The 22,064-nt window shown below is 40.0% G+C and overlaps 1 protein-coding gene across 1 annotated transcript in view; it reads left to right on the top strand.

Moving 5' to 3' along the window:
- CLCN5 (chloride voltage-gated channel 5) overlaps positions 1-22,064 on the top strand; it is a 43,759-nt gene that overhangs the window by 12,513 nt on the left and 9,182 nt on the right. The window contains exons 5-7 of the mRNA XM_054566425.1: positions 962-1,168; positions 19,905-19,985; positions 20,204-20,746. Coding sequence (XP_054422400.1) covers positions 962-1,168; positions 19,905-19,985; positions 20,204-20,746 — 831 coding nt within the window. The remainder of the gene's footprint in view (positions 1-961; positions 1,169-19,904; positions 19,986-20,203; positions 20,747-22,064) is intronic.

Here is a 22,064-nt window from a genome sequence, read left to right as displayed (position 1 = left end):
TGAGGTAATCTGGGGCTTCTCTGGGTCTTCCCTAAGTCTCCTCCCAGCCTGGGACACCTGGACATTAATGGGAGTTGATTCCTATCTCCTGTGGGTTCCTGGTGAGCCAGCTCCCCAAAGACCTCCCCCACTCCCTACCCAAGAAACTCTCATGGTGGATCCCAAGATTCTGGCCTGAGAATGTAGTGGTATTGTCAACTTTGTTAGAACAGAAGGGAGAAAACTATTTTTGGCCCTGACCAGTGTGGCTCAGTTGGTTGGGCATCATCCCACAGAAAGAAAGGTTGCGGGTTCTGTTCCCGATTAGAGCACATGCCTGGGTTGCAGGTTAGTTCCCCATTTGGGGTGTGTGCAAGAGGCAAGTGATCAATGTCTCTCTCTCTTTCTCCCTCCTCCCTCTCTCTCTCAAAATAAATAAATAAAATAAAAAACTAGTTTGCTGTATTTCCTACAATCTAATTTGCTCCAGAAAAAAAATGGTGATTAAAACCCTGTTTTTAACTATTTTTTGCTTTAGATTGCTTGACAATGACTGAAACCACTGAGATTTAAGGTTACCCAGATGATCTTGCCCCTCTCTGTTTCCCGACCAAGTCGTAGTTACAAATTTTTCTGGCAGAGAATCAAGTCTATATGAGTCTGTAAGGGAAAATTCTTTTCTTTTCCAACTCTCCTTCTCCATATGTGCACTCTCATACTTATAATACTCCCTTGCCCAGCTATCACATAGCCAAAAAAAGAAAGAAAGAAAAGATATAAATTTGAAAACTTAAAGAACAGTTCTCACTTTCTTGGGCTCCTGGGCTCCCCGCCCCCCGCCCGCAAAATGGGGTCACTGTAGTTCAGGCACTTATGTCACTTGTTCAAAAGGTATAGTTTCTATAATGAGGTCCAGATTATTGTTCCATAGCCTGCTTTACTTGCTTAGTCTATATCCAATCTCTTTGTGTTTGACCTGCAGATAAAAACTATCTTGAGTGGTTTTATTATTAGGGGCTATTTGGGTAAGTGGACCCTGATTATCAAAACCATCACACTGGTGCTGGCAGTGTCTTCTGGCTTGAGCCTGGGCAAAGAGGGCCCCCTAGTGCACGTGGCTTGCTGCTGTGGGAACATCCTGTGCCACTGCTTCAACAAATACAGGAAGAATGAAGCCAAGCGCAGAGAGGTAATAACGACCTTAATAGTCTCTTGTTTCTTTGTGTGTATGTGAACATAAATGGTACATTCTTAGGGATGAAAATTTGGGGATTCTACCAAAGTAAATGCAAATATGCTTTGACTTGGGAGTTCCACTTCTAGAAATTTATCCTACAGATGTTCTACAGATTTTGGATAAATTCCCACAAGTGGAATTGCTGGGTCATAAGGCAGTTCCATTTTTAATTTTTTGGGTTAACTCCATATTGCTTTCCACAATTGTGTATGTGCCCAAAGATGTATGAGAATAGTCAGTGCAGCATTTGTCAACATAGTGAAAAACTGAAACAACCAAAATGTGCATCAACAGGAGATTGATTGAATGAACAATCTTCTGTATGTATTATAGAATACTATGCAACTGTTAAGACTGAGATAACCCTTAATATACTGACAGTGAAAGATGGCTAGAAAACACTGTTAGGTTTCAAAAATCCAATTTTAGAATAAGGTATATAGAATAATTAATGTTTCATTTTATACTATTCATTGTTTTTTTTTAATCACCATTTATACCCCATACCCTCTTCTACCTCCAGTGTTGTCCATGTACATGAGTTCTTTCTCTTTTTTTGGCTCAATCCCTCTACTCCCAGTTCCCCCTGCACCGTCAGCCTGCTCTCTCCATCTATGAGTCTGCCTCTGTTTTGCTTGTTAGTTCAATTTGTTCATTAGCTCCTACATATGAGTGGAAATCATGTCATAGCTATCCTTCTCTGACTGGCTTACTTCACTTAGCATAATGTTCTCCAGATCCTTCCATGCTGTCGCAAAAGGTAAAATTTTATTTTTTACGGCCTAGTAGTGTTCCATTGTGTAAATGTCCCATAGTGGTTTTATCCACTCATCTGCTGATGGACACTTGAGCTGCTTCCAAATGTTGGCAATTGTAAATAGTGCTGCAATGAACATAGGGGTGGATATATTCTCTTGAATTAGTGTTTAAGGTTTCTTTGGATAAATTCCCACAAGTGGAATCACTGGGTCATAAGGCAGTTCCATTTTTAATGTTTTTTAAATGCAGATATATTTATTTTTTTAAATATCAAAATCCATTATAAAATATTTAAAAAGTTAAATCCATTATAAAATCTCAGCAATTAAAACATTACACCAGAACATAAATAATCAAGTAAATAAATGAAATAAAATGATCATTCTAGAAACAAACACATATATCTGTTAACGATGTAATATATGATTCAATTGATATTTCAAATCATTGGGGAAAATAAGGCTTATTCAACAAATAAGGTACATGGACCACTATTACTTGAAATAAAACAAATATACAACCCTATGTCACACATTATACAAAAAATATTCAGGTGAATAAAAATCAATATGTAAAATCTAAGGAGTTTCAAGAGAAAATACAAAATAATATTTTTCTTACCCTGAAGTAACATATTCAAACCCAGAAGCTATAAAGTAAAATATTGACAATATGACTATATTAAACATTTAAGGCTATACATATATACACATATAAAAAAACTTAAAGGACAAGTAATAGAAAAAGACAGTATTTGCAACACATCTACAAAAGAGTTAATAATTTTGGTTTATTTTAGGGAAAAATTTTTACAAACATTTAATTGAAATGGATAAATTACCAAAATGTCATTTAGAGCTTTTAAAAATAATAGAAATAGGCAAGAAATATACAGGTTTAGTTTCAACAAATAATAAAGTAACAATTAAAATAACACATCATTGTCACAATCGGATTAATAAGTATTCAAAATATTGGTAATATCAAGTATTGGTGACTGTGAAAGGAACTGGGTATTCATAGACTCTTTTTCTTCATCTTATTATTAAAGCAGTCCCTTTAGCATATGTTGCAATACTGGTTTGGTGGAGGTGCATTCTTTTAGCCTTCTTTTGTCTGAGAAACTCTTTATTTCGCCTTCCATTTTAATTGAGAGCCTTGCTGGGTAGAGCAGTCTTGGTTGCAGGCCTTTGCTTTTCATAACTTGGAACATTTCTTGCCATTTCCTTCTGGCTTGTAGTGTTTCTGTTGAGAAGTCAGCTGCTAGCCACACAGGGACTCCCTTATATGTTATTACCTGTTTCTCCCTTGCTGCCTTTAGGATTCTCTTTCTGACTTTGATATTTGCCATTTTAATGATGATGTGTCTTGGAGTGGGACTCATTGGGTTCCTCTTGAATGGGATCCTCTGTGCTTCCTGGACTTGTGTGATTTTTCTCTCCTCCAATTAGGGAAGTTTTCCATCATTAATTTTTCAAATATGTTCTTATCCCTTGCTCCTCTTCTTCTCCTTCTGGTATCCCTATTATACGGATATTATTATGTTTCCGATTGTCCTGCATTTCCCTCAACGACTCTTTGTTCTTTTTGAGTCATTTTTCATTTTTTTGCTCTTTCTGGGAGCTTTTTTCTCCCTTATCCATCCTCCAGCTTGTTGATTCAATCCTCTGTCTCATTGAGCCTGCTTTTGATTCCTTCTACCGTGTTCTTCAATTCAGGAATTGTATTCTTCATTTCCTCTTGTGTCTTATTGATAGTTTCTATGTCCTTTTTCATGCTGATACAGTTTGCAGTAAGTTCTTCGTAGTTTCCCTGTAGTTTTTGGTAATTGTCTCTGAACTCGCTGAGCTCATTAAGCTTCCTTAGATCCATTATTTTGAACTCAATATTTGATCGTTGACTTGCCTCTATTTCATTTATTTCTCTTTCTGGGGATTCCTCCTTTCCCTTCGACTAGGGGATGTTTCTTTGTCTTCCCATTATTTGTGAGACTTCTTTTTTGCTTCTGCTTCTTAAATTGATCTGTCTTGATTTCCTTACTTTGTGGTGTGAAATTCTACGGTAGGAGACTGATGTTTTTTTCTTTCTGGATCTGTCTCTGATGATGTCAGATGTTGCTTCTGTCTGACCTTCGGCAGTATGTTGGAGACTTCCAGCAATCTACTGTCTGTGGCTGTCTCCTTCAGCTGTTAACCTAGTCACTCTGCACTCAGCATGCTGGCTTTGACACCACAGGGTGGGCAGAGTCCCTTCTGGCAGTGGGGTTACTGGGTCCTCTCAGATGGTTGTTGCTCAGGGGAGTGTTCTGCCTGAGCTAGATGGCCGCTGCCTTATGGGGGAGCAGTCAGCACCAGGATTCTATCTAACCCAGCTACTATCTCTGCTCTCTCCCCAAAGCCTCCTTCCCCAGTCTCCCCTCAAGTGCCTCTCGACCACTCTCTGCCCACTTCAGCCAGGGATCTACTATCTGTGGCTGCCATTTTCTACTCAGCAATTAGGCTTTAGCACTACCAGGCCACAGCAGAGTCCCTCCTGGGGTCAGGCTATTGTGAGCTCTCACACTGTTGCCCCTCAGGGGAGTGGTCTGCTTGAGGAAGATGGCAGCTGCCATATGGGGGATTAGTCAGCACCAAGATCCCGCAAGTCACTCTCAGTTCTCTCTCCGAAGCCTCCTTCTCCAGTGTTTCCTCAGGCGACTCTAGCGCACTGTGCCCCCGCCTTTGATAGAGACCAGGGTAAGTGGCTGCAATTAAAAATGTATGCATTGGACCTTTAAATGTCTCTTTTTGTCTCCAGCTGCCTGTCTCTGGCAGAGAGCAGCTGGCTGTTATCTGTGTACATTTTGGGCTCTGGTGCTGTAGGCTGGAGATCCCTGCTTATGGTTTAGACCTTACTCTTCTCAGGGGGATCCAACTGGCCGTTTTTAATATCCTTCTGGTGCTGCTGCCCTTGGGCTCCCCACCCAATATCTCGAATCTCTACACCACACCTTACAAGTTAGGTTGTGCTAAAGCTGATGCTTCTCTCTCTCTGAGGTCACATGACTTCTGTCTTGCTATTGTTCTGTTGTTTGTTTCAGGTGATTTCTCCACAATTTAGTTGTAATTCCAGGTTTGTCTTGGGAAGAGGTAAGTGTGACTTCCACTGACTCCTCCGCCATCTTGGTTGTACATTTTTAATTTTTTTTAATTTTCTTTTTTTACTTTTTTTTAAATTTTATTTTAATTTATTTTTTGAAATACATTTGTCTCTGCCTCCCTCCCACCACTTTCCCTTGCCCCCTTCCCCCTTCCCTACCTCAGCTCTTCCCCTTTGGTTTTGTCCATGAGTCCTAGCTATATGTTCCTTGACTTGCCCCTTCCCTTCCTTTTCCCCACCCCTCCCCCTCTTGTCTCTGTTGATTTCTTTTCCTTTCAGTGTTGCTGGGCTTATTTTCCTTGCATCTTTGTATTGTTGGTTAGGTTCTGCTTATAGGTGAGATCATATGCTATTTGTCTTTCGCCCCCTGGCTTATTTCGCTTAGCATAATGCTCTCCAGTTCGATCCATGCTGTTGCGAAGTTTAGTAGTTTTTTTTCTTTCTGCTGCGTAGTATTCCATTGTGTGTATGTACCATGACTTTTTGATCCAATCATCTACTGATGGGCATTTAGGTGGCTTCCAACACTGGGCTATTGTAAATTGTGCTGCTATGAACATTGGGGTGCATAGGTTCTTTTGTATTGGCGTTTTGGTGTTCTTAGGGTATAGTCCCAGCAGGGGAATCACTGGATCAAAAGGCAGTTCCATTTTCAGCTTTTTGAGGAAATTCCACACTGCTTTCCACAGTGGCTGCACCAGTCTGCATTCCCAACAACAGTGTACTAGTGTTCCCTTTTCTCCACAGCCTTGCCAGCACCTGTTGTTTGTTGATCTGTTTAAGATGGCCATTCTGACCGGTGTGAGGTGGTACCTCATGGTGGTTTTGATCTGCATTTCTCTGATGGCTAGTGATGCTGAGCATCCTTTCAAATGCCTCTGGGCCCTCTGTATCTCCTCCTTGGAAAAGCGTGTGCCCAGGTCCTTTGCCCATTTTTTGATTGGATCGTTTGTTTTCTTGGAGTGGAGTCGAGTGAGTTCTTCCTATATCTTGGAGATCAAACCTCTATCTGATGTATTATTAGCGAATATATTTTCCCATAGGGTTGGCTCTGTTTTCATTTTGCTGATGTTTTCTTTAGCCATGCAGAAGCTTCTTATTTTGATGAGGTCCCACTAGTTTGTTCTTTCCTTTATATCCCTTGCTTTAGGAGACATATCGGTGAAAAAATTGCTGCGTGCGATATCTGAGAGTTTCCTGCCAATGATCTCCTCTAGGACTTTGATGGTGTTGCGACTTATATTTCAGTCTTTTATCCATCTTGAGTTTATTTTTGTGTATGGTGTCAGCTGATGATCCAATTTCAATTTTTTGCATGTAGCCGTCCAGCTCTCCCAACACCATTGGTTGAAGAGGCTATTATTACTCCATTTTATGCTTCTGCCCCCTTTGTCAAATATTAGATGCCCATATAGACCTGGGCTTATTTCTGGGCTTTCTATTCTGTTCCACTGGTCTGCGGGTCTGTTCTTGTGCCAGTACCAGATTCTTTTGAGTATAGTGGCTTTGTAGTAGAGTTTGATGTCCGGTATTGTGATCCTTCCTACTTTGTGTTTCTTTCTCAAAATTGCTGCGGCTATTTGGGGTCGTTTATGGTTCCATATAAATTTTTGAAATGTCTGTACTATTTCTGTGAAATACGTCCTTGGTATCTTAATAGGGATTGCGTTGAATCTATAAATTGCTTTGGGTAATATGGACATTTTGATGATATTAATTCTTCCAATCCATGAGCACGGTATATGCTTCCATTTATTTGTGTCTTCCTTGATTTCTTTTTTCTATGTTGTATAGTTTTCTGCATACAGGTCTTTTATGTCTTTGGTTAAATTTATTCCTAGGTACTTTATTTTTCTTCTTGCTATATGGAATGGTATTTTTTTTCTGATTTCTTCTTCTTCTATTGCATTACTGGTGTACAAAAACGCCTTTGATTTCTGAATGTTGACTTTGTATCCTGCTGTTTTGCCAAATTCACTTATTAGGTTGAGGAGTTTTTTGGTAGAGTCTACAGGGTGCTCTATGTACACTCTCATGTCATCTGCAAACAATGATAGCTTTACTTCCTCCTTTCCTATTTGGATGCCTCTTATCTCTTTCTCTTGTCTGACTGCTGTGGCTAGGACTTCCAATACGATGTTGAAAAGGAGTGGTGAGAGCGGACATCCTTGTCGTGTTCCCAATCTTAGTGGAGAAGCTTTCAGTTTTTGCCCCTTGAGTATGATATTGGCTGTAGGTTTTTCATATATGGCCTTTATTAAGTTGAGGAGTACCCCATTTATTCCCATTTTGCTGAGTATTTTGATCATAAATGGGTGCTGTACCTTATCAAGTGCTTTTTCTGCATCTATTGAGATGATCATGTGGTTTTTGTCTTTTATTTACGTGATGTATCACGTTTACTGATTTGCGTATATTGAACCATCCCTGCATGCCTGGGATGAATCCTACTTGATCGTGGTGGAAGATGTTTTGAATATATTGGTGGATGCGGTTTGCCAATATTTTGCTGAGGATTTTAGCATCTATGTTCATCAGCGAAATTGGCCTGTAGTTTTCTTTCTTTGTAGGGTCTTTATCTGGTTTTGGGATCAGGGTGATGCTGGCCTCATAGAAAGTCTGGGAGTCTTCCCTCCTCTTGTATTTTTTGGAATAATCTAAGAAGGACAGGGGTTAGCTCTTCCTTAAATGGTTTGTAAAATTCTCCTGTGAAACCGTCCGGACCTGGGCTTTTGTGTGCAGGGAGTTTCTTGATGACTGCTTCAATTTCCCCAGCTGTTATCGGTCTGGTCAAGCTTTCTGTTTCTTCCTCCTTCAGTGTTGGAAGATTATACTTTTCTAGAAATGTGTCCATTTCATCAAGATTTTCAAATTTCTTGTCATATAATTTTTCATAGTATTTTCTGATGATCATTTGTATTTCTGTGGTATCGGTTGTTATTTCTCCTCTTTCATTTCTGATATTATTAATTTGGGTCCTCTCCCTTTTTTTCTTGATGAGTCTGCATAAAGGCTTGTCAATTTTATTTATCTTTTCAAAGAACCAGCTTCTGGATTGGTTGATCCTCTGAATTGTTCTTTTCATCTCTATGTCATTCAGTTCTGCTCTAATCTTGACTATTTCCTTCCTTCTACTTGCTCTGGTTTATTTGTTGTTGTTTCTCCAGTTCTTGGAGTTGTAGTGTTAGGTCTTTTATTTGAATGTTTCTATCTTTTTTAGGTAAGGCTGTATTGCTATGAACTTCCCTCTCAGGACCACCTTTGCTGTGTCACATAGGTTTTTGACTGTTGTATGTTCATTTTCATTTGTTTCCAGAAATTTTTTGATTTCTTCTCTTATCTCATTATAGACCCATTCATTGTTTAGTAGTCTACTGTTCAGTCTCCATGAGTTTGCAAGTATTTGAAGTTTCTCTTTGCGGTTGATTTCCAGTTTCAAGCCCTTTTGGTCCAAGAGAAAGTTTGGTATTATTTCAATTTTCCTGAATTTGCTGAGGTTTGCTTTGTGTCCTATCATGTGGTCTATCTTTGAAAAACTGCCATGAGCATTTGAAAAGTATGTGTATTTTTCTTCTTTGGGATGTAAGGTTTTATATATGTCAGTTAAGTCTCTTTGATTCAGTGTGTCATTCAGCGCTACAATATGTTTATTAATGTTTTGTTTGGAAGATCTGTCCATTTTTGACAGTTGGGTGTTGAAATCCCCTACTATCAGTGTTTTGCTGTCTATATCTTTTTTGAAGTCATCCAACAATTTCCTTATAAACTTGGAGGCTCCTACATTGGGAGCATGTAAGTTTACAATGTTGATGTCTTCTTGATAGATTCTTCCTTTAAGTATTATAAAATGCCCCTCTTGGTCTCTCTTTATGGCCTTTGTTTTGAAATCTACTTTGTCTGATACAAGCACGGCAACCCCGGCCTTTTTCTCATGCCCATTTGCTTGGAATATTTTCTTCCATCCTTTTACTTTCAATCTGTGTAGGTCTCTTGCTCTGAGGTGGGTCTCTTGTAGGCAGCATATGTGTGGGTCATGTTTTCTTGTTCATTCAGGTACCCTGTGTCTTTTGATTGGGGCATTTAGTCCATTCACATTGAGAGATATTACTGATAGAAACTTACTCATCTTTTCTCTTTGTACCTGTGTTCCTCTCTGTCTCATTCTTTTCCTTCATCTGCTTAAACCTGTCCCCTTAGCATATCTTGGAGTGCTGGTTTAGTAGAGATGTATTCTTTTAGCCTTCTTTTGTCTGGGAAACTCCTTATTTTCCCTTCTATTTTAATTGAGAGCCTCGCTGGGTAGAGCAGCCTTGGTGGTGGGCCCTTGCTTTTCATGGCTTGGAATATTTGTTGCCATTCCATTCTGGCTTGTAGTGTTTCTGTTGAGAAGTCATTTCCTAGGCGTATCGGGGCCCCCTTGTATGTTACTTTCTCCTTCTCCCTTGCTGCCTTGAGGATTCTCTCTTTGTCTTTGACATTTGCCATTTTAATGATGATGTGTCTTGGAGCGGACCTCTTTGTGTCCCTCTGGAGTGGGGTCCTCTGTGCCTCCTGGATCCATGAGAGCCTTTCTCTCCTCAAATTAGGGAAATTTTCCATCATTACTTTTTAAAGGAGGTTCTCTATCCCTTGCTCCTCTTCTTCTCATTCTGGTATCCCTATTATATGGATATTTTTGCATTTCAGGTTGTCCTGCATTTCCCTAAATGCCTCTTCATTCTTTTTGAGTCTTTTTTCCATTTCTTGTTCTTTCTGGGAGCTTCTTTCTACCTTATCCTCCACCTCACTGTTTCGATCCTCGGCTTCATCCAGCCTGCTTTGGATTCCTTCTACTGTGTTCTTCAATTCAGAAATGGTATTATTCATATCCTCTTGTGTCTTGTTGATAGTTTCTATGTCCTATTCCAGGTTGATATAGTTTGCTGAAAGATTCTGGTAGTTTCTCTGCAGTTTCTCATAGTTACTTTTGAGGTGGCTGAGCTCATTGACCTTCCTTAGAACCATTGTTTTGAATTCAGTATCTGATCGTTCCCTTGTCTCTATTTCATTTAGCTCTCTCTGTGGGGAGTCCCCTTTTCCACTCATTTGGGGGGAACTTCTTTTTCTTCCCATTTTTGTGAGAGTCTGTTAAGTATTTTTGTCCTTTACTTTTCTTTCTGGGCCTGCCTCTGATCATGTCAGTTGTTGACCCTATATGACCTTGGGTTGTTTGTTTGAGCTTTCCAGGAGTCTACTGTCTGTGTCTGACTCCTGCTTGGAGCAGCTCTGTGACCCCTTCGGTGAGGGCTGGGTTATTTTTTGGATCTCTCTGCACTCTCACGCGGGCTCCTTGAGCGCACTCCCAGCTCGGCAGGATCCCCCGCCTGCCTGGGCCCGCATGTGCTTGCCCCAGAACAGGGGGCTTATTTGCAACCTGGCATACTCTGGCCCCCCTGGCCGGCCAGCTCCCCGGCACTGGTCAGTTAGGGTCTTCTATTGTCTATTTTCCCCGCTTTTGGCTCTTTGGGTGCGTTGCTTGCCCTCACCAAATGGGGACTACGTAAATGGGAGGAAGTCAGCTCCAGGACTCTCCAGTTAATCCTGTCTCCGGTCTCTCCTCCAGGGACTCTGGGCAGCTCTACTAATTTTGTGGGCCGCTCTACTAATTTTGTGGGCCACTCCACAATCGCGGGCGGGCGGGTTAATTTACGCCTGCCCTTGCCGCTCTGTGCACTCCCTTGCAGGCCGTATTGGTTCCAATCTGTGGGAGGCCTTGCCGGCCGGTGCAAGTGTTCGCCAGCCCGTGCGGGTCACACACACGCTCGCCAACCTTCACCGGTCACTCGGCGCAAGTGTGCGCGCCTGCACTCTACTTTCTTTTATTTAATTTTTCAAATATGCTCGTCTCCATTGACATGCCAACAGTTTCCCCTGCCCCACCAACCTCCACCTTTCCTCGTCCGTCCTTCTGCGCCTTGGCTTCGTCCATGTGTCCTTCACAGATTTTCCTTGATCTGACTCTTCCCCTTCCCCTTCCCTTCCCCGCTACCCCTCCCTCCCATCCCTGTCAGTTTCTACCTTCTTTCAGTGTTGCTATTCATATTTTCCTTTCCTGCTTACTTTGCTGATTAGTATCCACTTATAGTTAATATCATATGGTATTTGATTTTTACCACCTGGCTTATTTCACTAAGCATAATGCTCTCCAGTTCCATCCATGCTATCATGAAGGGTAGGAGTTCCTTCTTTATTTCTGCTGCATAGTATTTCATCGTGTAAATGTATTATATTTTTTTTATCCACTCACATACTCATTGGCACTTGGGTTGCTTTCATCACTTAGTTATTGTCAATTGTGCTGCTATAAACATTGGCGTGCATAGGTTCATTTGAATTGGTGTTTTGGGATTCTTAGGGTATACTCCCAGCAGTGGAATCACTGGGTCAAAAGGCAGTTCCATTATTAGCTGTTTGGGGAAATTCCAAACTGTTTTCCACAATGGCTACACCAGTCTGGATTCCCACCAACAGTGTACTAGGGTTGCCTTTTCTCCACAACCTCACCACACCTGTTGTTTGTTGATTTGTTGATGGTCATTCTGACCGGTGTGAAGTAGAATCTCACTGTGGTTTTAATTTGCGTTTCTATGATGGCAAGTGATGATGAGCATCCTTTCATGTGTCTCTGGACCCTTTGTATATCCTCCTTGGAGAAGTCTCTGTTCAGGTCCTTTGCTCATTTTTTAATTGGATTGTTGTTTGTCTTCTTAGAGTGTGGTCATGTGAGTTCTTTATATATTTTGGAGACCAAACCCCTGTCTAATGTATCATTGGCAAATATCTTTTCCCATATGGTTGACTCCCTTTTCATTTTGCTGATGTTTTCTTTAGCTGTGCAGAAGCTTCTTATTTTGATGAAGTCCCATTTGTTTATTCTTTACTTTATGTCCCTAGTTATAGGGGACATATCCATGAAAATATTGCTGCATGGGATAGCTGAGAGTTTCCTGCCTATGTTCTCCTCTAGGACTTTTATGATGTCACGACTTACATTTAATCTTTTATCCATCTTGAATTTATTTTTTTGTATGGTGTAAGTTGGTGGTTGAATTTTACTTTTTTGCATGTAGCTGTCCAGCTCTTCCAACACCATTTGTTGAAGAGGCTATTTTTGCTCCATTTTATGCTTCTGCACCCTTTGTTGAATATTGATTGAACATAGAGACATGGGTTGATTTCTGGGCTCTCTGTTCTGCTCCATTGATCTATGTGTCTGTTCTTATGCCAGTACCAGACTGTTTTGATTGCAATGGCCTTGTAGTATAGTTTGATGTAAGGTATTGTGATCCCTGCTGCTTTGTTTCTCTTTCTCAAAATTGCAGCAGCTATTTGCGGTCACTTATAGTTCAATATAAATTTTTGAAATGTTTTTTCTATGTCTGTGAAATACGTCATTGGTGTTTTCTAGGGATTGCGTAGAATCTATAAATTACTTTGGGTAATATGAACATTTTGATGATGTTAGTTCTTCCAATCCATGAACATGGTATATGTCTCCATTTATTTGTGTCTTCCTTAATTTCTTTCTTTAGTGTTGTATAGTTTTCTATGTACAAGTCTTTTACCTCCTTGGTTAAATTTATTTCTAGGTCCTTTATTTTTCTTGTTGCTATAGCAAATGGGATTTTTTCCCCCTGATTTCTGTTTCTGATATTTCATTTTTGGTACACAAAAATGCATTCAATTTCTAAATATTGACTTTTTATCGTGGTGTTTTTGTCAAATTCACTTATTAGGTTGAGTAGTTTTTTCGAGGAGTCTGTGGGGTTTTCCATGTACACTATCATGTCATCTGGAAATAATAGTTTTACTTCCTCCTTTCCAAATTGTATGCCTTTTATTTCTTTTTCTTGTCTGACTGCTGTGGCTAGGACTTCCAATACTATCTTGAATAGAAGTGGTGAAAGCCGACATCCTTGTTCCTGATCTTAGTGGGAAAGCCTTTAATTTTTCCCCATTGAGAATGAGGTTGGCTGTAGCACTTTCATATATAGGCTTTATTATGTTGAGGTCTGCCCCCTTTATTCCCAGTTTGCTGAGTGTTTTGATCATAAATGGGTGCTGTACCTTATCAAATCCTTTTTCCGCATCTATTGATATGATCATGTGTTTTTTGTCTTTCCATTTGTTTATGTGATGTATTACATTTATTGATTTGAGAATATTGAACCATCCTTGCATCCCTGGGATGAATCCCAATTGATCATGGTTGATGATCTTTTAAATGTATTGTTGTATGCAGTTTTCCTATATTTTATTGAGGATTTTATCATCTATGTTCATCGGTGATATTGACCTGTAGTTTTCTTTCTTGATTGTGTCTTTATCTGGTTTTGGGATTAGGATGATGCAGGCCTTATAAGGAGAGTTTGGGAGCCTTCCCTCTTCTTGGATTTTTTAGAATAGTCTGAGAAGGACAGAGATGAGCTTTTCCTTAAATGTTTTGTAAAATTCTGCTGTGAAACCACCCGGTCCAGGGCTTTTTTGTGCAGGGAGTTTTTTAATTACTGATTCAATTTCACCAGCTGTTACCAGTTTCTTCAGGGTTTCTGTTTCTCCTTCATTCAGTGTTGGAAAGTTATATTTTTCTAGAAATTTGTCCATTTCATTGAGGTTTTCAAATTTGCTGGCACATAATTGTTCATAGTAATTTCTTACAATCCTTTGTATTGCTGTGGTACCAGTTGTTATTTCTCCTCTTTCTTTTCTGATATTATTTATTTGGGTCTCCCTTTTTTTCTTGATGAGTCTGCTTAAAAGCTTGGCACTTTTGTTCATCTATTCCAAGAACCAACTCCTGGATAGGGTGATGCTTTGAATTGTTCTTTTAGTCTCTATGTTATTCAAATCTGCTCTGTATTTGATTATTTTCTTCCTTTTACTTGCTCTGGGTTTTGTTTGTTGTTGTTTCTACAGTTCTTGAAGCTGTTGGGTTAGGTCGTTTAGTGAATTGTTTCTATCTTTTTTTAAGTTAGGCCTGCATTGCTATGAACTTCCCTCTCAGGACTGCCTTCGCTGTGTCCCATAGATTTTGAACTGTTGTTTGTTCATTTTCATTTGTTTCCAGAAGCATTCTGATTTCTTCTTTGAACTCATTATTGACCCATTCATTGTTTAATAGCCTGCTGTTCAGTCTCCATGAGTTTGAATGTTTTTTGAGTTTTTTCCTTGAGATTGGGTTCTAGTTTCAAGCCCTTGTGGTCCGAGAAAATGCTTGTTATGAATTCGATTTTCCTGAATTTGTTGAGGCTTGTGTTGTGTCCTGTCATGTGGTCTATCTTTGAAAATGTTCTGTTTGCATTTAAAAAGAATGTATATTTTGCTTCTTTGGGATGAAAGGTTCTATATATGTCAGTTAAGTCCATTTGACCTAGTGTTTCATTCAGTTACACAATATAGTTTTTTATGTTTTGTTTTGAAGATCTGTCCATTTTTGATAGTAGGGTGTTAAAATCCCCTACTATCAGTGTGCTACTCTCTATATCTTTCTTGAAGTCCTCCAAGATTTTTTATATATATTTGGGTGCTCCTATGTTGCGTGCATATAGGTTTACAATGTTTATGTCTTCTTGATGGATTCTTCCTTTGAGTATTGTAAAGTTTTCCTTTGGGTCTCTTTTTATGGCCTTTGTTTTGAAATGCATTTTGTCTGATATAAGTATTGCTACCCCTGCTTTTTTTCCCCTGTCCATTTGCTTGGAATATTCTTTTCCATCCTTTTACTTTCAGTCTGTGTTGGTCCTTTGTTCTGAGGTGCATCCCTTGTAGGCAGCATATGTGTGGGTCATGTTTCCTTATCCATTCAGGTATATTCTGTCTTTTGATTGGGGCATTTACTCCATTTACATTTACAGTTATTATTGATAGGTACTTATTCATTCTTTCTCTTTCTACCTGTGAACCTCTCTTTCTCACTTTTTCTTCATCTTCTTAAAGCAGTCCCTTTAGCATATCTTGTAGTGCTGGTTTGGTGGAGACGTACTTTACCTTCTTTTGTCTGGGAAACTCCTTATTTTGCCTTCTATTTTAATAGAGAGCCTTGCTGGGTAGAGCAGTCTTGGCTGTAGGCCCCTGCTTTTCATGACTTCGAATATTTCTTGCCATTCCCTTCTGGCTTGTAGTGTTTCTGTTGAGAAATCAGCTGCCAGCCGTATTGGGTCTCTCTTGTATGTTACTACCTCATTCTCCTTTGCTTCCTTTAGGATTCTCTCTTTGTCCTTGGTATTTGCCATTTTAATGATGATGTGTCTTGGAGTGGGCCTCCTTGGGTTCCTTTTGAATGGGACCCTCTGTGCTTCCTGTACTTGCATGACCTTTTTCCTCCTCCTAATGAGGGAATTTATCCATCATTACTTTTCAAACAGATTCTCTTTCCCTTGTTCCTCTTTTCCTTCTGGTATCCCTATTATACGGATTTTATTACATTTCAGGTTGTTCTGCACTTCCCTCTATGCCTCTTTATTCTTTTTGAGTCTTTTTTCATTTTCTTGCTCTTTCTTGGAGCTTTTTTCTACCTTTTCCTCCAGCTCACTGATTCGATCCTCTGCTTCATCGAGCCTACTTTTGTACTGCGATCCACGTGGAGTGGTGGTCCCTGAGTGGGGGTGATGTGAGATTGAGAAAGAGACTACACAAACAGTTTAGAGAAAAGCAAGAGCCACATGGGGCAGTGTCCTCTGATGAAGAGAGAATGACAGTGACCACCGTCTCCGCGTTTATTTCATATGGGTTCGTTACATAAAGCTCAGAGGAGTTTTGCAGACTTAGGGGAATGCTGTGGGTACGGATTGTACCATTCTCAGGCTATCTACATAATAAAGCTTTCTTCTGCATAGGTTACAACAGTGTTCAGCTGATTATTGCAGTTATCTACTCCCTTCTCAACACCCTCTGGTTAGGGCTGTTGTCAGCTGCTGGCTTTCTCTGCTTTGCAGATCCAAGCTACTGAAGTATGGCTTTGCCAAGCACTCAACCTGCTTTTGATGTTAGCCTTCACTACCCTCCACACTTTTGATTCTTTCTACTGTGTTCTTCAGTTTAGAAATTGTATTTTTCATTTCCTCTTGTGTCTTATTGATAGTTTCTATTCTTTTTTTCATGCTGATACAGTTTGCAGTAAGTTCCTCATAGTTTCCTGTAGTTTTTGGTAATTCTCTCTGAGTTCACTGAGCTCATTGAGCCTCATTAGAACCGTTGTTTGGAACTCAGTATCTTATAGTTTACTTGCCTCTATTTCATTTAATTCTCTTTCTGGGGATTCCTCCTTTCCCTTCAATTGGGGGTTGCTTCTTTTTTCTTCCCGTTATTTGTGAGACTCTTCTTTTTTGCATCTGCTTCTTAAATTGATCTGTCTTGACTTCCTGACTTTGTGATGTGAACTTCTATGGTAAGAGATTGCTTTTTTTCCCCTTTCTTTCTGTATCTGCCTCTGATGATGTCAGCTGTTGACCCTGTTTGACCTTAGGCAGTCTTTAAGAGACTTCCAGGAATCTGTTGTCTGTGGCTGTCTCCTCTAGTTGTTACTCTAGTCACTCTGCCCTCAGGAGTCAGGGTGGGACAGAGTCCCTCCTGTGGGTGGGGCTATTGTGCCTTTCAGGATGCTGCCACTCAGGGTGGTGGTCTGCTCGAGAAAAATGGCTGCGGCCTTATGGGGGAGGAGTCAGCACTGAGATCCCCCTTACTGGCTACTCCCTCAGTTCTCTGCCCAATGCCTCTATCACCACACTTTCCTCAAGTGTCTGTAGACCATTCTGCACCCCCTTTAGCCGGGATCTACTATCTGTGACAGGTACTCTGTTCTCAGCACCTGGGCCTGCACACAACCGGGCCAGGGCCGAGCCTACTGGGAGCGTGGCTATTGTGTCCTTTCACGCTGCCACTGCTCAGGGGAGTGGTCTCCCTGAGCAAGATGGCAGCTGCGGAATGCAGGGTGAGTGAGCACTGGGACCCTGCCATCCACCCTCTCAGTTCTTTCCCCAAAGCCTCCCTCTCCAGTCTCTCCTCAGGTGTCTCCAGTCCATTCTGCCCTCACCTTCTCCAGAGTTCGGGTAAGTGGCTGCCAGTACAGATTTTTGTGTTGGCCTTTTAAATGGCTCTTTGCAGCTCCATCTGCCTGTGTCTGTCAGAGAGTACACTGCCACTTTTCACAGCTGGCTGTTGCCTGTGTGCTTTTTGGGCTCTTGTGCTGTAGGCTGGAGATCCCCACGTATGGTTTAGACCCTGCTCTTCTCAGGGGAATCCAATTGGCTCTTTCAACATCCCTCTGGCACTGCCATCCATGGGCACCCAGCCCACCTTCTCAAGCCTCTACCGCACTCCTTACCAGTTAGGTTGTGCTAAAGCCCATTCCTCTGTCTGACCTAGGTTTTAAGACTCCTCTCTTGCTATTCAGTTGTTTTCCAGGTGATTTCTCCACAATTTAGTTGTTATTCCAGATTGGTCCTGGGAGGAGGTCAGTGTGACTTCCACTCATTCCTCCACCATCTTTCCCTTCTCCATTTTTAATTTTTTGAGTAAACTCTATATTGCTTTCCAGTTTGTGTATGTGCACCTAGAAAGAAAATGACTGAAAAGTGATTTTACCCCAAACTGTTAAAAAAAAGTCTTCCTCTGGTGAATGGGAAAGTGAGGTGATATAGTAAAGGAGGAGTAAGGACTTAAACTTTTTTATTATGTTTAATTCTACACAAGTATGTGCCTGTTTCTATTACTAAATAAGTTCCAAAACAATAGAAGATTTTTTAAAAGTAGTTTATTCCTGTGAAAAAATACACACTCAGCACATGTTTCAAATGTCAACATTTCATGTTTTATTTCTACCAGATTCCAAACTGAATTTGTCTCTTTGTATTGGATCTCCCTCTGCCTTATGTCTTAACCGCACTAAGTTATTTCCACCATAGCATCTCTGTAGGCATTCTCACATTTATCGTTTTGAGGAGGAAAAACAATTTTTAAAAAATATTCCAAGTCATTGTTTATTTTTGTCTCATTATAATTAAAGATTTAAGAAAATAATGGCTCTTGCTCTATTTTCCTTGAATTACAAAGAAATCACATATGGAATGGGTCAGGACCAAGACCATTTTATCAGCACAATATTGAAACTTAGTAATTTATTTTGAAAACAAAGCAAAATATAAAGCCTAGAAGGAAATACGAAGATGTTGAAATTTCAAATATGGAATACATTTTGTTAGTTCAGGGGGGAAAGTTTCTGGCAGGAGAGAAAGGCTAATGAGGTAGGGGGTAGATTGTTTAATTACCTGTCAAATGGTAGGAGGACATAAAGGCAGTATTAAGGTGGTGAGGTTGTTATATGGGAATAATGATCAACAGAAGCTAGAGAGCTGAAAAAAACATTTTAGCTGGCAAGAGTGAAATGTTGATTGTTGCCATTTTTGCATGGGTAGTGGTGACTTTGAAGCTGTAGGTTGCTGCTTACTTTCATTCCATAAGATTGACATTTTTGTTCAAATAGTTATAAAATGAGATGGGAGTTTGATCTGACTGTTTCCCTGTACAAATGACATATATTTTTCTAACTATACTCATGAATATTTGAATCTTTAGTCTACTTCTTATTGTTTATTTAGACTTTCCAGTTATTTTTTCCTGTTGACTGGCAGCAACCTTTTGTGTCGCAGGGCCTTGTTAAAGTGGGCAAATCATTGAATAAAATAGAGATTTGAGAAGCAAGGGTATAGACAGACTTCACTCTACAACATAAAATTATAACAAACTAGCCACCTTCATTCTGCTTTCACATAATTCATCCAAGATAGTCACTAAAATTCCCTTTCTCAAGTTTGATGTTGACTGTCATTCTTCTCAGATGAAAGCCCTTATAGCCATAAATTTCAAGTCCTCCTCAGCTAGTATTAGAGATCTCACTATTCCCTCCCCTTCATTTTCCTAGGCCATGCTATACTCCCAGAGAAACCTGCCTAGTTATTTTGCCAAGAACCATTTTATTAAAAAATTCTTAATTTTGTTCAACTTTCTCTTTGAAATTCCTTTTTACTACTCCAAATCATATTATTACTCCACAGCAAGTAGACTCTAATGAAAGAACTTTATACTTCCATTAAATTCTGGTGTGTTTGTCATGTGTTTCCCCTCCCTCTTTGCCCTTTACCTTGCCACACCTAAGCATACTTATGCCTTCTCTTCCCTTCAAAATCTGTTACCAACCTTGCTTCTAGTTATCTCCCTATTTCTGTTTCCATAGATCACTAAACATGGAGTAGGACATATAGGAAAACCTAAATACCTATTGTATGAATATTTGCAGCATCTGAATAGCTGTGAGCTCGTTGTGACTTCAGTTTTGTATCATTAGAGCCTTACTTAAAATTTCATTTAAAAAGCATTTCTTTACAAAGAAAGTGCTATGTAAACACATCATTGTAAGTACTTCATTTAGGTGGTGAATAGGTCTACAAACTCAAATTCGGTTACTGAATTGAGTATTGGAGATGGGAGCATAATTTGGCCTAAAACACATGCCTAAATTAATTACAAAGGAAAGGTCCTATATGTATTCAAGCATGTGCACCATGTGTTTTAAATCTAGTGTACAATGTTTGCTCTCAAAGTTAATATAATTTAAACTTAATTTTTGATAAACTGCATATGGAATCTGTAAAGTTTTTTTTTAATGTTTATTAACCACTAACATTCCTTTTAAAGCTGTGATTGACTGTAGGAAAGTGTCATTATTCCATCGCTAATTTTGAGTTTTGGATTGTAGGTCTTGTCAGCTGCAGCAGCAGCTGGTGTATCTGTTGCCTTTGGGGCACCTATTGGCGGAGTATTATTCAGCCTAGAAGAGGTAACTACTTTTAATTGTTTGTAGCACGTGCGCATGCTCTTGTGTTGAGAATCCTGGCCAGTATCTATGTACGTGGCAGTCCCAAAGTGCTTTACCAGGGGACCAAAGATTTCTGGGTAGTTCTCATTCTCAGTTCTTAATTCCTGCAGCACCAACTTTACACCTGAAATAGTTTCTGCATATTCACTGAGTTTGCTTTTTTACCTTCTCTCTTATAGGTCAGCTACTATTTTCCCCTTAAAACGCTGTGGCGTTCATTCTTTGCTGCCTTGGTGGCAGCATTTACTCTGCGCTCCATCAATCCATTTGGGAACAGCCGTCTGGTTCTATTTTATGTGGAGTTTCATACCCCATGGCATCTCTTTGAGCTTGTGCCATTCATTCTGCTGGGCATATTTGGTGGTCTGTGGGGAGCTTTATTTATCCGCACCAACATTGCCTGGTGTCGGAAGCGTAAGACCACCCAGTTGGGCAAGTATCCTGTCATAGAAGTACTTGTCGTGACAGCCATCACTGCCATTCTGGCTTTCCCCAATGAATACACCCGGATGAGCACAAGTGAGCTCATTTCTGAACTGTTTAACGACTGTGGCCTTCTGGACTCCTCTAAGCTCTGTGATTATGAGAACCGTTTCAACACAAGCAAGGGAGATGAATTGCCCGACAGGCCTGCTGGTGCGGGAGTCTACAGTGCCATGTGGCAGCTGGCCTTGACACTCATAATGAAAATCGTCATTACTGTATTCACCTTTGGCATGAAGGTGAGTAGATTCTTTTGGTTCTTGAATGTAAGTATGGCTGTGGGTTTGGAGGGAAAAGCCAAGAAATCATACAATCCTCATAGCTCATGTAGCACTACCAGATTCACTCAACATTATTCCTCAACTCCAAATGGCCTTTTTACCCCCACATGCCCTCACAACTTCTTAGACAGTTGAACCTCTATCTAAAATTGTCCAAGCCTAGTTTTAGGCCAAATGTAAACCTCAGTGCTGAGATTTTAAGTAGAAATATTGTCAACTTTTTAGAGGTATTTATTCCTGTGCATTGTATATTAAAACAGTATCTGACCAACATAGTGTTGATCCTTAAAGGGCGGCTTTACAGTTTTCCCAATAAAACAAAATATTAGGTTGTGCATAATGAAGTTGCCGATATTCAACCACTTTGACAGTTAAAAAGCAATTTCATATGGTTTAGCGCAATATATATATATATAAATGTATGTTTTACACTTGGTATCAATGTTCAATTATCAAGAACTTCACAGGTGATCGTAAATTAATATTTAAACTGTCAGTGCCCTGGCTGATGTGACTCCGTGGATTGAGCACCAGCCTGCAAACCTAAGGATCGCTGGTTTGATTCCCAGTGCAGGGCACATGCCTGGGTTGCAGGCCAGGTCCCCGGTGGGGGGCTTGTGAGATGCAGCCACACATTGATGTTTCTCTTCCTCTCTTTCTCCTTCTCTTCCCCTCTCTAAAAATAAAAATAAACAAAATCTTTAAAAAATATTTAAACTGTCAAAAGTACACATCAGGGAGCAAATTTTACATTTAGTACTCATTATTATTTCCATGTTTCAGAAGAAACCAGAAAAGAAAATTCATTAAGATATTTTCCTCCTTCTTGGTTTTTATTTGTGCCTTTTTTTAGTATCCCACTACCAAATTATTTTCTTCTATTGTGTAGGGAGGTGGAGATTCAAACCAGGGAATTAGAGACAGCAATTCAGTAGGCAGTACTAAAATCTCTGAGATGATACTGCCTGTTTTCTTCAACACCCTGGAAAGTTTTGCAGTGCTTCTTTAATAATTTTTGCCTGTGGCTTCATTATGTATGTATGTATGTATGTATGTATGTATTTTTAATTTATTTTTTTTTAGAGAGGGGAAGAGAGGGAGAAAGGGAGAGAAACAGCAATGTATGGTTGCCTCTAGCACACCCCCTACTGGGGACCTGGCCCGCAACCCAGGCATGTGCCCTGACTGGGAATCAAACCACCGACCCTTTGGTTCACAGGCTGGTACTCAGTCCACTGAGCCACACCAGCCAGGGCTCATTTTTTATTTAAAGTGA

This window comes from Pteronotus mesoamericanus, unplaced genomic scaffold (assembly GCF_021234165.1).
Source record: "Pteronotus mesoamericanus isolate MK-2021 breed Mesoamerican mustached bat unplaced genomic scaffold, CSHL_Meso_final contig_173, whole genome shotgun sequence".
In the NCBI taxonomy this organism is placed as follows: Eukaryota; Metazoa; Chordata; class Mammalia; order Chiroptera; family Mormoopidae; genus Pteronotus; species Pteronotus mesoamericanus.
The sequence above is the reverse complement of the archived record's forward strand: the minus strand, read 5'-3'. Positions and strand labels throughout refer to the sequence as shown.